This window comes from Triticum aestivum, chromosome 7A (genome assembly GCF_018294505.1).
Source record: "Triticum aestivum cultivar Chinese Spring chromosome 7A, IWGSC CS RefSeq v2.1, whole genome shotgun sequence".
Lineage (NCBI taxonomy): Eukaryota > Viridiplantae > Streptophyta > Magnoliopsida > Poales > Poaceae > Triticum > Triticum aestivum.
Genome location: NC_057812.1, coordinates 52,644,336 through 52,659,159, shown reverse-complemented (window position 1 = coordinate 52,659,159; position 14,824 = coordinate 52,644,336). Strand labels below are relative to the sequence as shown.

The window sequence follows — 14,824 nt, the reverse complement described above, 5'->3', positions numbered from 1 at the left end:
AAGGCTATTGCGGGCTATAGCGAGGCTATAGCTGGCTATTTAGAACTATGGAAAATTTTCAAAATTGTTATGTGATGTTTCCAACCTCATTTAAATTGCCTAGATAGGTAGTTTACATATGCTTCATCTCTTGCCATGTTTAACAATATTTAATATTTTTGAGTGAATAACTGGGAGCGAACTAAATAGTTGAGCTTCACTTAATGTATAGTATTGGTTGTTGCATCTTGCCATGCCTCATTAAACCGGACATAAATCATACTTGAGTGTGCATCATGTCATGGTTATGTTATGTTTGTTTACCATGTTGTTTGCTTCTTTCTGGTTGTACCTCTTCTCGATATTTACCTGTAACATTGCGAGTGAGGATTCGTTCGACTATGCAAGTTCGTCTACTTCATGGTTTCCATCTTCTTCCAAGCGAGATTCTAGGCAAGATGACCATTACCTTGAATATCACTACTATCTTTACTTGCTAGTTGTATCGTTGCTACCGTTCGGTCTTGCTAAGTAACACTGGTTTGTAAACCTCCCAAATTGCCATGATACAGCCTCTAACCTCCACCATCCTAGTAAACCATTGTTTGGCTATGTTATCGCTTTGCTTAGATCCTCTTATAGCATTGCTAGTTGCAGGTGCAGTTGTAGGTTGTTCCATGTTGGGACATGGATATCGTTGTGATATCATGCTATCTTGATAAGGCTGGCCATAGTGAGGGTATCTTAGCCGGTATCATGCACTCGGGAATAGCAAACATGGTGATATGGTAGAGAATTAAAGAAAAGAGAGAGGGTTAGAGTAACATAGGTAGATACCGTAACATAATAAATGATATACTACTTTGTGTCATGCATGGCCATAAATAAGATCATCTATGATACTAGTCTATGATAGTATGCAACTATGAAGGTAGTATCATACACTAGTATCATATACATGATACTACTATATGATACTCCCCTCTATGAGCAGCCTAAGAAGTTTCCCATATTACAATTAGGACCAAAATACAAGCCAAGTCGTTTCTTATGGGAAATACAAGCCAAGTCTTTGCGTACACTGGTCATCATCTTCGTCGTCTTCTTCTCTGTTGTCCTGTCCCATCAAACCGTTTGCAATGTCTTCATGAATGCCATTCATGTTGCCGTGCTCAACACCCACATGAAGACCATGAAGTAGTGTAGATTGCTCAGATTGAATGTTACCCGACATATAGTTCTCATCTTGATCACGCAGATCACACAAGTAAAACTCCTTGTCAAGGTTGGCAAAACAACTAGAGAAGTCACACAGAACCAAAAGCAATCTAGTGGAGAAGTCATGCAATGAAAAAACGGTATATAGGGATATTACCCTCGGGCAGGTCAAGATGCGTAGACCCCCTCCGCTGACAACTGGTCGTGCTTGATGTTGTCTCGTTTGAAAAAACTTCACTAGAGATCTGGTTGGATGTGGACTTGGGACTACATATCCTTTCCTCCCAATCCCCAAATGCTACCATGCTACCTTCTTTTAAAAACATTTTTTATTGATTTCAAACATTAGGAAAAAACGTGAATGTCCATAAGACATGTGTCCACATTACCGAAAAGATACAAATCTAAATTGAAATACACAAGGAGAAAACAAAAAAAAAAGAGAAATCTGGATTTGATTTTTTTAGGCATTATAGAGACATGTCTTGTGAACATCCATAATTGCTTTCACATTTTTTCAAACATTCAAATTATTTTTTTATAATTTTGGAGCATGGAAATATTTGAGATGTGGCCTGTGAGAGCACCTGATATTTTCAGGTGGATGTGGGACGCTAAAGTCAGCTGTACATCGCCATCTTGGAACTTACTGGCTATGCTGAAACTTACAGGCGGGCATGCCGCATGCACCCTTGAAATTTGAAGAGGTCTTGTAATTAATTGATGAAAGGGCCTCCGACGACATCAGCCACACAATATTCCATGGACCATAGCCGTACTCGCCCTAGTTCTCACCTAAGACCAGCCATAATGGAAGTAACTTCAGCAGTAACATCAAGTCTAACTCAGCAAATTTGTTTATGTGGCAATGAGTTAATGAGGAGAGAGGTAGTTTTAGTAACTTAGCTAGTTACTGTAACATCACATGCCCAATGCAATATGAGTCTATAACCTAATAAATGAAGTTTTGCATGACATCACATTTTTGTTACTACCGACTGTGAAGATAGTAACATAGTCTAAGGATATGGGTATGTTACTGGTGTATGTTACTCTCCATTGTGGCTAGTCTAAATCAATGCTCGGATTCAAGTCCAACTGAAGGCACAGAAAAGTATCTAGTTCTCACCTAAGTCTAGCTTCACTCGGCCTTACAACACTGGTCATTGTTTTCTTCCTCAAAAAGTTATTACCAGCCTCCGTGACTTCGTTACAACTTTTCATTCATGGTGTGACAACCGACGACCAAGACTATTGACCGTAATCTTGTTTAGGAGACATGATGCACTGTTGGCTGGTATGGGCCTAGACATCTCTGTCCAACGTTCCTGTTGGGTTTACCGGGAAAATTCAACGGAACTGTTCGAGCCGCGATACACAACACTCGTTTATAGTCAGGTTGTAAGTCTTGCCTAAACACGTGCACGACTTTTTCCACCTCTTTGTTGGAACCTGCGTGCTATTACATCCTTTCATGTTTCTTCACTTCTTATTTCACTAGTAGAAAAAGAGGCTTTTGTTTGGGTTGGTAAGGCCCTTTAGTCCCGGTTCGAAAACCGGGACTAAAGAGTCGGTATTAATGCCTCTCTCCTTTAGTCCCGGTTCTTACACGAACCGAGACTAAATAGCGCGGCCACGTGGAGCTCCACCTTTAGTGTGTAATCACCACCCCTCGTCATTGCTCAATTTATCCTTCAATCACCCTTCATTATTCCAAATTATCTAACTTCCCGAACGGTCACACCCATCCTCCCACTCCCCCAACCTGAGCACGCTTAACTTCCGGGTTCTATTCTCTCTCGTTTCCAAGTCTGCACTTGTTGTTTTCCTGACAATAGTAAGATGTCAATCCTATTAACCTTCATGAATTTTGCTTGAGCATGAAGTGACACATTTCACTGTTTGATTTGAAACTATTATTTTAAAAAACAATAATTATTTAGTAACACTAATATTTCTTGAATAATTAGTTTGACCAGAGTTTGACTAGATTTGACCAAAATTCAAAATAACTGAAATAATTATTTAGTAACACTAATATTCTAGAATAATTAGTTTGACCATTGTTTGACGACTGTTTGACAACTGTTTGACCAGATTTGACTAGTAATTTTATCGATTGTTTCCACTCTAGATCTTAAAAGCCCCGTAACTTTTTTCTGTTAGGTTTTTGAGGATTTTGAAAATGTTTAATGGAGTTCCCTCGGTTAAATTCGGATGTAACTTTTCGAGTAGATGATTTTTCATATAAAAAACTTTTTAATCCGAGTTCGTATGCAAAAGTTATGCCCATTTTACAAATTCCAGAGAGATTTTACAAATAAAATCGAAATTCATATTTGTAAATTTTCCCAACAAGTAGACCACATATCACATGGGAAACTTATTTTATTTTATTTTTTTAATATTTCCATCATTTTCTTTTGTTTTTTCTAAAACTGAAAAGGCGGTCCACAGAGGGGGGGAGAGTCTGAAAATGGGACCTTTAGTACCGGTTCGTGCCATGAACCGGTACTAATGCCTCAAAACCCATTAGTACCGGTTGGTGGCACCAACCGGTACTAAAGGTCTAAACTTTAGTCCTGGTTGGTGCCACTAACCGGGACTAATGGGCATCGCACCCTTTAGTCCCGGTTCGTGGCACGAACCGGGACTAAAGGGCCCAGGTGAACCGGGACTAATGCCTTAGCCGCACGAACCGGGATAAATGCTCACATTAGTCCCGGTTCTTGACTGAACCGGGACTAATGGGCTGACCCGGCCTGCACCAAAGCCCTATTGTCTACTAGTGTTTGTATCAAAAACTTGCAGAGGCACACCCTAGACTGTATTTAAAATGCATCTTGTTTGAAAGCCCACTACAAAAAAAACACGAATATACAAACGGAACTTAATTTGGACTATTGGTGTGTGTGTCGCCTTGCGTTTGCGGCATAGCGATGTGGCTTGCCCCGCCGTGAACAGCCCACCCTAGCCCCACCTCACCAGAGTTCAAGTCCTAGACTTGACGTTGGTGCTCGTAATTTTTTGAATTTATTTCAGCCCTTCGAGCGATATGCGTTCAATGGAAAGAGATGTTCCTGTCAACTATGAAGGCGTCCGTGGTGACTTTGTCAATATCAAGATAATGTGTCAACTCACTTTTGGAGATGCTCATAGCAGTAGGGTGTGCATGCATGCACTCATAGGATTGAGTGCATGTGTGTATGTATGAGCGTCTATGTATGTACGGTGTTAAAAAGGTAGAAATATTCTTTCAGCGGGAGCCGACGTTTCCGTCGATAGCGAGACTACTGTGGTGACTTCGCCAATCTCAAGACCCGCCGGCGCAGTATCTCGGAGGTGCTCATAGGTGCATGGTGTGCATACGTGTGTTCCATGTTTATGAGCATTTGTGTCGGTACCGCGTTTCTCAAAAGTAATACAAATGCTCTTAAAACTTACCTAGAAACTTAAACTAATACTGGATAATTACCTGTGCGTTGCAATGGAGTTTATATATTCTAATACAATTAGTCTATGATTTACCTGCCATATTAATGTTATTATATACATAAATATTTATCAAATCCTGCCATGATTTACCTAACAATAACTTTTAGGATTTTATTGCATAACCACATATTTGGAAAGAACTTATTGACTTAAAAAAAATTTTGATAAGTCAACAAAAGGTGAGGCGATTAAGATGGCTTTCAAGAAAACCGATGAAAATACTAGAGATAGGAGAGAAAATCCCAAAACAGAGAGAAGAAGGGTAACGTACGTAAGGTTGAAGAAAGCACCCTGCTGGCAGGAAAAGGAACACTACTCTTTTCCTTTTTTAACATAGTACAGAGCATGCATTCATATACACGCGTATACACTCATCCATATGAACCCAACACACTATACCCCTGTCAGCACCTCCCAGAGACCAAGCCAATATATCATCTTGAGATTGACGAAGTCACCAAAGGCGCCTCGTAGTAGACGGCAATGTCTCCTCCCATTGAAAGCGCATCACCAAAAATCCTTAAATAAACCCATGCAGCAATAGGACTTGAACCCTAGTGGATTGTACCACTGCCCTCCTAACCATCCAACCATGGTTTGGAGATTATGTCTTCTATGATATGCTGCCATGTGGGCTACGATCGTAATACAAACCTGGATAATAACATTTAGTTTTAGCAATTCATAGAAACCAAATGGGCAAAAATGATACATCTAGGTGTTATCGTAGATTCAAAGATATTACAAGAGATGACATTGTTCCTTTTTAGGAAAGGCCATCATGGCTAGCTTTATTGAGTAGAAATAACGTTTACATCATCCACGAGCTCCTTAACCAAACAGCCAACAGGCTCATCCAACCAACTAAGAGAGTACTTATTACAAAAACTAAAACTCGCTAGAGCATGAGCTGCTTGATTACAAGAACGTAAACAATGCATAAAGATATCCTTTCCAATTGAAGAGACTATCCACACACTCCACAAACACTGCCGCTACTTCGTCCCACTATCATGTATGACCAATGCAAAAGTTAATAACTTGGAGAGAGTCAGATTCCGCCTTTGTCCGATTAGAGCCAAGAGAACTAGCAAATAAAAGACCATCTCTCAATGACAAAGCTTCAGTAGTGATTGCATCAACTGTGAAAGGAATAAATTTGCATTGGCAGGTGATGAAGTTTCCCTTCTGTCTCAAAGAACAGCCGATGTCACCCCCATTCCTTCATCTACAAAGAACGTTGCATCCACATTAGCTTGGTGAATCCCGGATGTGTTTTTGACCATTTTGTTTGAGGCAAATCCAATACCCTAGTAGATGATGATTGGAAATTCTGAATAATGGAAAGAATTGATATTTGCCATCTCCAAGAAGGTGGGACTGCTTCAGTGTGCGTCATTTTTTTCCTAATCCACCACAGGTACCATACCCCTATAGCCAAGGCTTGCTTCGAATTAACATTCGAGTGTAAAGATATATAGGACGATCAGGTAGCGATAGGATATGCTCAAATATAATTGAACCCGATCTATCAGCTGAAATCGGTTGTTCAATAAGCTCACAAATGCCCAGCCGACGCCAAAGATTCTTCCCATGCATGCACTGAAATAATAAGTGTCTGATGTCCTTCGTCCCCTTATGATAGATTGGGCACGCTCTGCTCCGTTCGAACGACATGTCTGTTCGTCAGGATAGCCATTATAGGAATGATTACATGCAAAACCATCCATCCGAATACCTGAACTTTACATGGCACTGGTACTTTCCATAGCGTATTCCGTACTGCCAAAGGTGTGGAACCACTCGACCACTCCATCCTATTTGCACGCGGGTGTAACCATTGCAAATGGTAAGCTGTTCGGACCGAGGAGAAACCTGAACGGTTGGGTTGCCATGCTACGAAATCATCGAATGCTTGATGGTGAATAGGAATTTGTAGTATTCTTCAAGCATCCACTGGATAGAATATATCTCTCACAAGGTCCTTATCCCAAGTGTCGGATACCAACCTATAAGTTCACAAACCCTTGAGAGAATTGTTTGGTTCCTTGGCGTGATTACTGTCATGTCTAAGCTAGAAGGAATCCAAGGGTCCTTCCTAATGTTCACTTCCTCTCCTGTATCGATTCTCAATCCTAATGTACCTTTTTTGAAGGTTTCTAATCCTTTTAGGATACTTTTCCATGTGATAGAGGACCCTTTCTTTGGTGTAGCACTTAATATATTTCCACTAGGATAGTACTTAGCCTTTAAAACTCTTGCCACCAAAGAGTCTGGTTGAGTAACAAGTCTCCAACATTGTTTTGCGAGCATAGCTAGGTTGAAAGAGTATAGGCCACCAAACCCCATGCCTCCTTCACTCTTAGGAATACAAAGTTTCCACCATGCCATCCAGTTCATCCTCTTATGAATTTCATCGTCACCCCACCAAAACTAAGCAATAATACCTGTAATTTCCTTGCATATCCCCTTAGGAATACTAAACACTGACATTGCAAAAACAGGACTAGCTTGTGCGACAGCTTTTGTCAATATTTCTTTGTCCCCAGTGGACAATTGTTTCTCCATCCTGCCTAATAATTCCACCTTAATTCTTTCAACAAAGTGCCTGAAACAATCACTCTTATCTACCCAACTATAGCTCGCATCCCAAGATATTTATCTGATAAGGCTTCTGTCTCAAATAAAAGGTGTGAAACCGATGGTCCATTTTTGCACACCCTAATCCCATCCATGCCACCAACTTCTTCTTCAGACCGCAACATACTAGACAGACCTTTTGCACATATAAGGAACAGATATGGAGAGAGGGAGTCTCCCTGCCGAATTCCCCTAGAAGGGATAAAAATGTTAGTTTCATGGGAATTAAATCTTACTTTGTATCTCACAGATGAAACACATGCCATGATCTTATCAATCCAAAGGCTATGAAATCCAAGTTTCTCTGTCATGCTTCTCAAGCAAATCCACTCCACACGGTCCTAAGCCTTATGCATATCCAACTTGATTGCACAAAGTCATGCCTGCCCTGCCCTTCCCTGCCCTAGTATTCTTGATTTTATGAACACATTCATAGGCAATTAGAACATTGTCAGTGTTGAGTCTTCCAGGACAAATGCACTCTGAGTTGGAGAGATGATATCAGGTAAAATCCCCTTATGTCTAGCAGCTAGCATCTTTGAAATTGTTTTGTACAACATATTACATAAGCTGATAGGTCTATATTGTGTACTTAACTCAGGGGAGTCAACTTTGGGAATAAGAACAATGAAGTGTCATTCCAATCTGCAGGTATTTGCCTTGAATTGATAGAAAATAGGACCTCTTGAGGACATTGTTTTCTAATTAAGATAAATAAGTAGGTTTGCTTTATTCCCGTTTTAGTGAAAAGTGACTTTTTTGGCGATGATGCACTCTGCCATCCATGTGTCGCATCATTACAAAAAGATCCACATAGCCAAATCATTACAAAAAGGAGGGGAAAGAAAGCAATGATGATCCTAACACAAAATAAATATCACCAAAAAGGCGAAGAACATGCCATTATATTTCATTACATTTTACACGAGCAATACATAATTATAAACTATTTTATTTTTATTTGGTTTGGATTAGCCTCCAAATTTATTTGCTGCATACACGAGTAATTCTTTTTGTCCTGCTGGCACCAACCTTTCTAGGGTGTGCAGACAACTGCACCTATTCAAATTATGATCACTCGCTTTTTATTCAAGTCAGTGATGGTATGGTTTGGGAACTAGCACTAGTGGCGTCTTGCGGTGGAAGATGAGCCTCCCTTCTTCCTCCATGTTCACATCGTCCGCCGTTGTCCCCTCCGGAAGCGTCCACTCGAATTTGAAGAGCAGATTGGCGAGTGTAAACTCGATGGTGGCCACAGCCATGGACATGCCTGGGCATATCCGGCGCCCCGTGCCGAATGGCATCAGCTCAGGATGCTCGCCCTTGAAGTCTATCTCATTTGCTTCAAACCTATCAGGGTTGAACTCCTCTGGGTTGTCAGGCCAGCTTACCGGGTTTCTGCCAATTGCCCATGCATTCACGTAGATCTTTGTCTTGGCTGGCACGTCATACCCACCAATTTGTATGTGTCGCATGGTCTCCCTCGGCAATAGCAGTGGTCCCGGCGGGTGCAGCCGTAGGGTCTCCTTCACCACCATCCTGAGGTAGCTGAGTTTTGAAATGTCATCTGATTGCACACTTTTGTTCTCTCCCACCACATCCCTGATACTGTCCTGCACCTTCTTCAGCACGGGTGGCTTCCGCACTAGCTCTGACATTGCCCACACAATGGTCGTTGCATTTGTGTCAATGCCAGCAACGAAAGTTGACTGCACATCATAAATGCAACTCATGACGGATTAATATAATTATCAATGATGATACCTATTTTTTCTTATGTCAGAATCCATAAATGGAGTGTAAGTGTGGAATTATTGACATACAAATATTATGGCCTTGACGTGGTCCTTCGTGAAGATGAATGTACCACGCGGCCTCTTCCAAAGATCGATGAGGACATCAATGAGGTCGCCGCCATTTTCAGGCAACACGCGGTTAGGGTCCAGGTGTTGCTCGATGACCATCTCGAAGAAGGCATCGAGCTGCAAGAAGATCCGCTCACGCCGGGCGATGAAGCCGGTAAGGCGATCGACGAGACGGCCGACAGCTATTGGGAACAAGTCTTCAGCGGAGGAGCCAGAGCTAGATAGCATCTCCATAACATCGTCGAGTGCATCCTGAAAATTGTTATTTTGGGAGAACTTATCGCCTCCATAGATATTGCCAAACGCCACTGTGCCGATGATACCGTCGGAGAGGCTCAAGATGTGCTCATCCAAGGCCACCGGCTTTCCTTCCGCACGGTTGAGGGTGCTTATGAGTTTCTCCACCTAACCATGAATACAATATACATTATGGTATTTTTATATAAATAGTTGTGTGCATCAACGGACGCAAAGGTCAAGGCCTTTAAAAAAAGAAAATATACATTATTATTTTAGTATATTATAATTGAAGTAAAATAACTAACTAGGAAGACTATTTCAGCACAGCATGAGCCATGTCTGGTGAGTAGGCATGTGACACATGGATTGAATTGTATGTACCTGCTCATGGCGTGCGTACCATGCAGCCTTAACGCGTTGCGCGCTGAGGAGCTCGACGGTGAGGAGCTTGCGCACCTCGCGCCAGTAGGCGCCGTAGGGCGCGAACGCCACATTCTTGAGGTCATAGGTCAGCCGCCTCGTCCCCGCGGACACGGGCCGCGTGCAGCAGTCGAGGTCGTGAGTCTTGAGCGCCTCCCACGCCGCCTGCGCCGACGACAGCACCACCGTCGGCGCCTTGCCGAGCTGCAGCTGCATCACCGGCCCGTGGACCTCCGCCAGGTCTCGCAGGGTCCGGTGCGGCAGCGGGCCGAGCTGGTGCAGGTTGCCCAGGAGGGGCACCGTCGCGGGGCCTGGTGGCAGCTTCAGCTTCAGCCCTTTTCTCCTGGTCAACAGCAGCAGGGAAAGGACAGTGACAAGTGCTAGGAGCAGGGGCTGCCATTGCTGGGGCAGGGAGAGGAGCAGCGAGGTGAGTGAGATCGCCATTTTTGTTGGTGGTAGATAGAGAACTAACTGCTTCAGCTAGCTCGGGTATGTGTGAATTATATACAAGTTTGCTGAGCAAATGATCGATGAAAAATCTGACCATCTCATCGTCACTGTACTCTGAAGTCTACTAGAAGGGCTTGAAACGGCCCGGTCTTCTCCTGCCGGTCGACGTATGCTTGTGTTTGGAGAATGACAACCGTGCGTTTGCATTCTCACGCAAAGTCACCCAAAGAGCCATATTTGTCTAAGTTCTAACTTCTAAGTACTACATGCCTTTCAGTAGGCAGGTTCGTGGAGTGAGGACGAAACAAATACTAGACATATTACTAGAAAGATATATAAGCATAAAACCATTGCATTGATCGATATCACAATAGAGTCATACAAGCAAATTAACAATTCGTAAGGCATGCATAAAGTCGGACCATCAGATTGAGACTACTAGTACCATATACTATGATAACATACCAACTTCAGTGGCCTCCAGCGCGGCGAGCCGCGAGGCGTGCTGAGCGGCGGATAGGTTCACGCACAGGGTAGTCGTTAGCCTCAAGCGGCATGGCTATAATGCCGGGCTGCGGCGCAGCAACCACCATCTCCACCGCCCTACATCATCGGCACCATCCAGGCATCCACCACCTGCATTGCTTCCGGATTGGCGCCGTCATCCATCATCTCGTCATCGTAGTCCTGCTCCAAAATGATGCTTGGTGTGGCTAGCGGTGCCACCGCCTCTGCCGGAAGATAGATAGTTTGTCATTTCTAGTAAGTTCCTTAAGTTATAATATCTTCTTTTCTCGAGAGAACGTATTCCCCTAATGTTCGTGTTTTAGAAGACCTCAGTTCCAAATAAGTATACTTTGTTCCATCATCTGGCTTATGTTCTTCATGTAGCATTTAGATCAAATGACTATCAAATTATGTCAATACTTCCACATATCATGGGTACTGTATGGAGACATCCCTATTTCCCAAGGTGTCTTAGTTACCACTGTTTTCAAGTCTAAAGATTAATCATACTCTGGCAACTTTACATTAGGCAGAATTGGGTTTTTGAGGGTTGACAGTGGAAAAAAACACATTTTCTAACTGACTCAGTTTTGAAGTGTAGTTCTGTTCAGGCCAGTCAGGCTTACCAGATTTTTGAATTTAAAGTAGTATTAATCCCTTTTATTTTTAAAAACAAGGAGCAATGAATCAGGCCCGGTAGCATGTTTTTCAAACAAGCCGTAAAAGGAGCTCTATGAACTCTTAATTTTTGTTTGAATACCGTGTTACATTTCCATATGATCCATATGATTCATTAAAAAACAAGGAGCAATGAATCGGGCCGGAGACTGCCGCGGCCATGGGCACAACATAGATGACTCTGGCGATGGGCGGCGCAAGAGATAGGGGCGGTGTCCGTGAGCGTGGCGGCGGCCCCGATTGGGATGCCTTTTTGAAGGGCCCCGCCACGTCTACCCATAGCTTTTTTGTTACAAGTAGTAATTACATGTGACATTATTGAGGCTCTTTTATTGCGTTATATAGTACAATAGGTCATAGAAAACCAAAAATCCGCATCTAAGCCCTCCCGCTCAGAAAACAATTTAAAACAAATACTAGAAAAATCCGCATCTGAGCCCAGACGAGGAGGTTGGTCTCGCTGAACCCCTTGGTCGCCTGGCCGCTCTTTTCGTTGCTTTCACTAGGTAGGTTCGTGGAATGAGCGACCAACCCCCGCTAGCCACACCATGCACACCATTGATTTTTATTCCTCCATCATTTTTTTGAACACAGTACAGACGCAAGCGCTTATATAAACACGCATACACTCACCCCTATGAACGCATACACGCACACCCTACCTCTATGAGCACCTCTGAGAGACTGAGCCGGCATATCATCTTGAAATTTTACGAAGTCACCGTAGGCGCCTCGTAGTCGACGGGAACGTCTCCACTATTGATCCCCGTGACATGACCATGCCTTTCAGTAGACACTGGCAAGAGAGTTTCCTCTTGCTAACTCCCGGGAAGCACACAAACAGTGGATTTAGTTAGTATTACAAAAAGCTAAATCAGTCGAATACCAAAGAGACAGACGCCCGATCGAGCAAGCAAACGGATGCACAAGCCATGCCTCTCCAGCGCTTCCACTTGGTCGCTCTGCTCCTTCTCCTCGTGGCTGCTGGCCGAGGTCTCACGGCCACCGTCGGCGCCGACGACGGTCGGCAGTTCGCCTACAATGGCTTCGCGGGCAGGAGCCTCGACCTCGACGGCGCGGCCGAGGTCACGCCCAACGGCCTCCTCATGCTCACCAACGGCACCATCCAGCAGAAAGGCCACGCCTTCCACCCGTCCCCGGTGCCGCTCCGCGCCGCGCGCTCCTTCTCCACGGCCTTCGTCTTCGCCATCTTCGGGCAGTACATCGACCTGAGCAGCCCCGGCATGGCCTTCTTCGTCACCACCTCCAAGGAGGTGCTCGCCACCGCGCTGCCGGGCCAGTTCCTGGGCCTCCTCAACGCCACCAACAACACCAACCCCAACGCCCACATCTTCGCCGTGGAGCTGGACACCCTCCTCAACTCCGAGTGCCGCGACATGAACAGCAACCACGTCGGCGTCGACGTCTACAGCATGGTGTCGCGCGCTTCCGCCGACGCCGGCTACTACGACGACGCCATGGGCCGGTTTCAGAACCTCAGCCTGATCAGCAGGCAGGCGATGCAGGTGTGGGTGGACTACGATGGCGCCGCCGCCGAGATCACGGTCACCATGGCTCCCCTGGGCGTCGCCAGGCCCAAGACGCCCCTGCTGCGGACCGCAGTGAACCTCTCGGCCGTGGTGCAGCACCAGGACACGGCGTACGTCGGCTTCTCGTCGGCCACGGGAATCCTCTTCGCGCGCCACTTCGTCGTCGGCTGGAGCTTCGCGCTGGACGGGCCGGCGCCGACGCTGAACATCTCCTCCTTGCCCGCCCTGCCGCCCACCGGGCCCAAGCCACGGTCCAGGGTGCTGGAGATCGTGCTGCCCATAGCGTCGGCGACGGTGGTTCTGGCCGCCGGCATCGCCGCGTACATCATCGTCCGACGGCGACTCAGGTACGCGGAGGTCCGGGAGGACTGGGAGGTCGCGTTCGGGCCGCAGCCCTTCTCCTACAAGGACCTGTACCAGGCGACCAAGGGGTTCAGCGAGACCAACCTCCTCGGGGCCGGCGGCTTTGGAAGCGTCTACAAGGGCGTGCTCCGCAAGCCCGACATGGACACGGAGGTGGCCGTGAAGCGGGTGTCGCACCAGTCAAGGCAGGGGATGAAGGAGTTCATCGCCGAGGTCGCGAGCATGCGCCGGCTGCACCACCGCAACCTCGTGCAGCTGCTCGGCTACTGCCGGCGAAAGGGGGAGCTTCTCTTGGTCTACGATCACATGCCAAATGGTAGCCTCGACAAATACCTGCACGATCCCATGCCTGGCAAGGCTACATTGGAGTGGCCTCGGAGGTTGCACATCATCAGGGGAGTCGCTTCCGGGTTATCTTACCTCCATGAGGGTTGGGAGCAAATCGTCATCCATCGAGATGTCAAGGCAAGCAATGTGCTCTTGGATGCCGAGATGAACGGGCGGCTAGGGGATTTGGGCCTAGCAAGGCTCTACGACCATGGGTCCGATGCGCAGACCACACATGTGGTCGGCACCATGGGCTACCTAGCCCCTGAACTAGGCCACACCGGCAAGGCAACCCCATCTACCGATGTCTTTGCCTTCGGTGCGTTCCTCCTGGAGGTCACCTGCGGGCGGAGGCCGATCGAGGAAGACGAGGGGAACAACCGCGTCATGCTCGTCGACTGGGTTGCCGAACATTGGCGTAACGGTTGCATCAATAAGGCGGCAGACATTAGGATGCCAAACAACTTTAGTCTTGACGAGGTCTCTCTAGTGCTGAAACTCGGGCTTCTGTGCTCCCATCCTTTGTCCAATGCAAGGCCAACCATGCGACAAGTCATGCAGTACCTCGACGGCGACATGCCCCTCCCAGAATTTTCGTCAGAGTACCTCGGCTCAACCATGCTGGAGCAGATGTACAGCGCAGAGTTTTTTAACAAAAATGTAACGTCATATGTGTCATCGGGTGTCATCTCTGATCTCTCCGGAGGAAGGTGACAAAGGTGCATGCCGTGCCAAAATAATTGAGTTGGACTTCTAATGCTTTTATATCCTTGTAAGATGTAACTAGCACTTTGTAGAAGTTTGTTTGACGCTTTGATATTTAATTTTGAATGATTGTAATGGTTTACTTTCTTTCGGTATAGATGTATGTTTATAAAAAACAGGTGAATCATCCATTCTACCTGCTTATGATAGATGTTCCTAACCGATTCATGTTTATGCATGGTAGATGTGCGTATATTAGAGAAAACAATTTTCCTCAGCCGGACGTGCTACCATCGAATCGGGTGCGATTGCACGGCTGCCTAGTGCTCGCTCCATCGCTTTGCATCTTATCTCCACGACAGCCACTCATTCCCTTCTGTATCTCTC

General features: G+C 45.5%; 2 protein-coding genes across 2 annotated transcripts; one reads left to right on the top strand and one right to left on the bottom strand.

Annotated features, from left to right (window-relative positions):
* Positions 1-8,344: 8,344 nt before the first annotated feature.
* LOC123154461 (4-hydroxyphenylacetaldehyde oxime monooxygenase-like) lies at positions 8,345-10,301 on the bottom strand. Its single transcript, XM_044573191.1, has 3 exons — positions 9,819-10,301; positions 9,156-9,602; positions 8,345-9,041 (listed from the first exon to the last, which is right to left on the bottom strand). Exons 1-3 carry the CDS (start codon positions 10,299-10,301, stop codon positions 8,427-8,429), a joined length of 1,545 nt encoding a protein of 514 aa, XP_044429126.1. The 3' UTR covers positions 8,345-8,426.
* A 1,951-nt stretch (positions 10,302-12,252) lies between these two features.
* LOC123151533 (L-type lectin-domain containing receptor kinase SIT2-like) lies at positions 12,253-14,565 on the top strand. Its single transcript, XM_044571230.1, has one exon. The coding sequence runs from the start codon at positions 12,425-12,427 to the stop codon at positions 14,444-14,446; it is 2,022 nt and encodes a 673-aa protein (XP_044427165.1). The 5' UTR covers positions 12,253-12,424; the 3' UTR covers positions 14,447-14,565.
* The last annotated feature ends 259 nt before the right edge of the window (positions 14,566-14,824 follow it).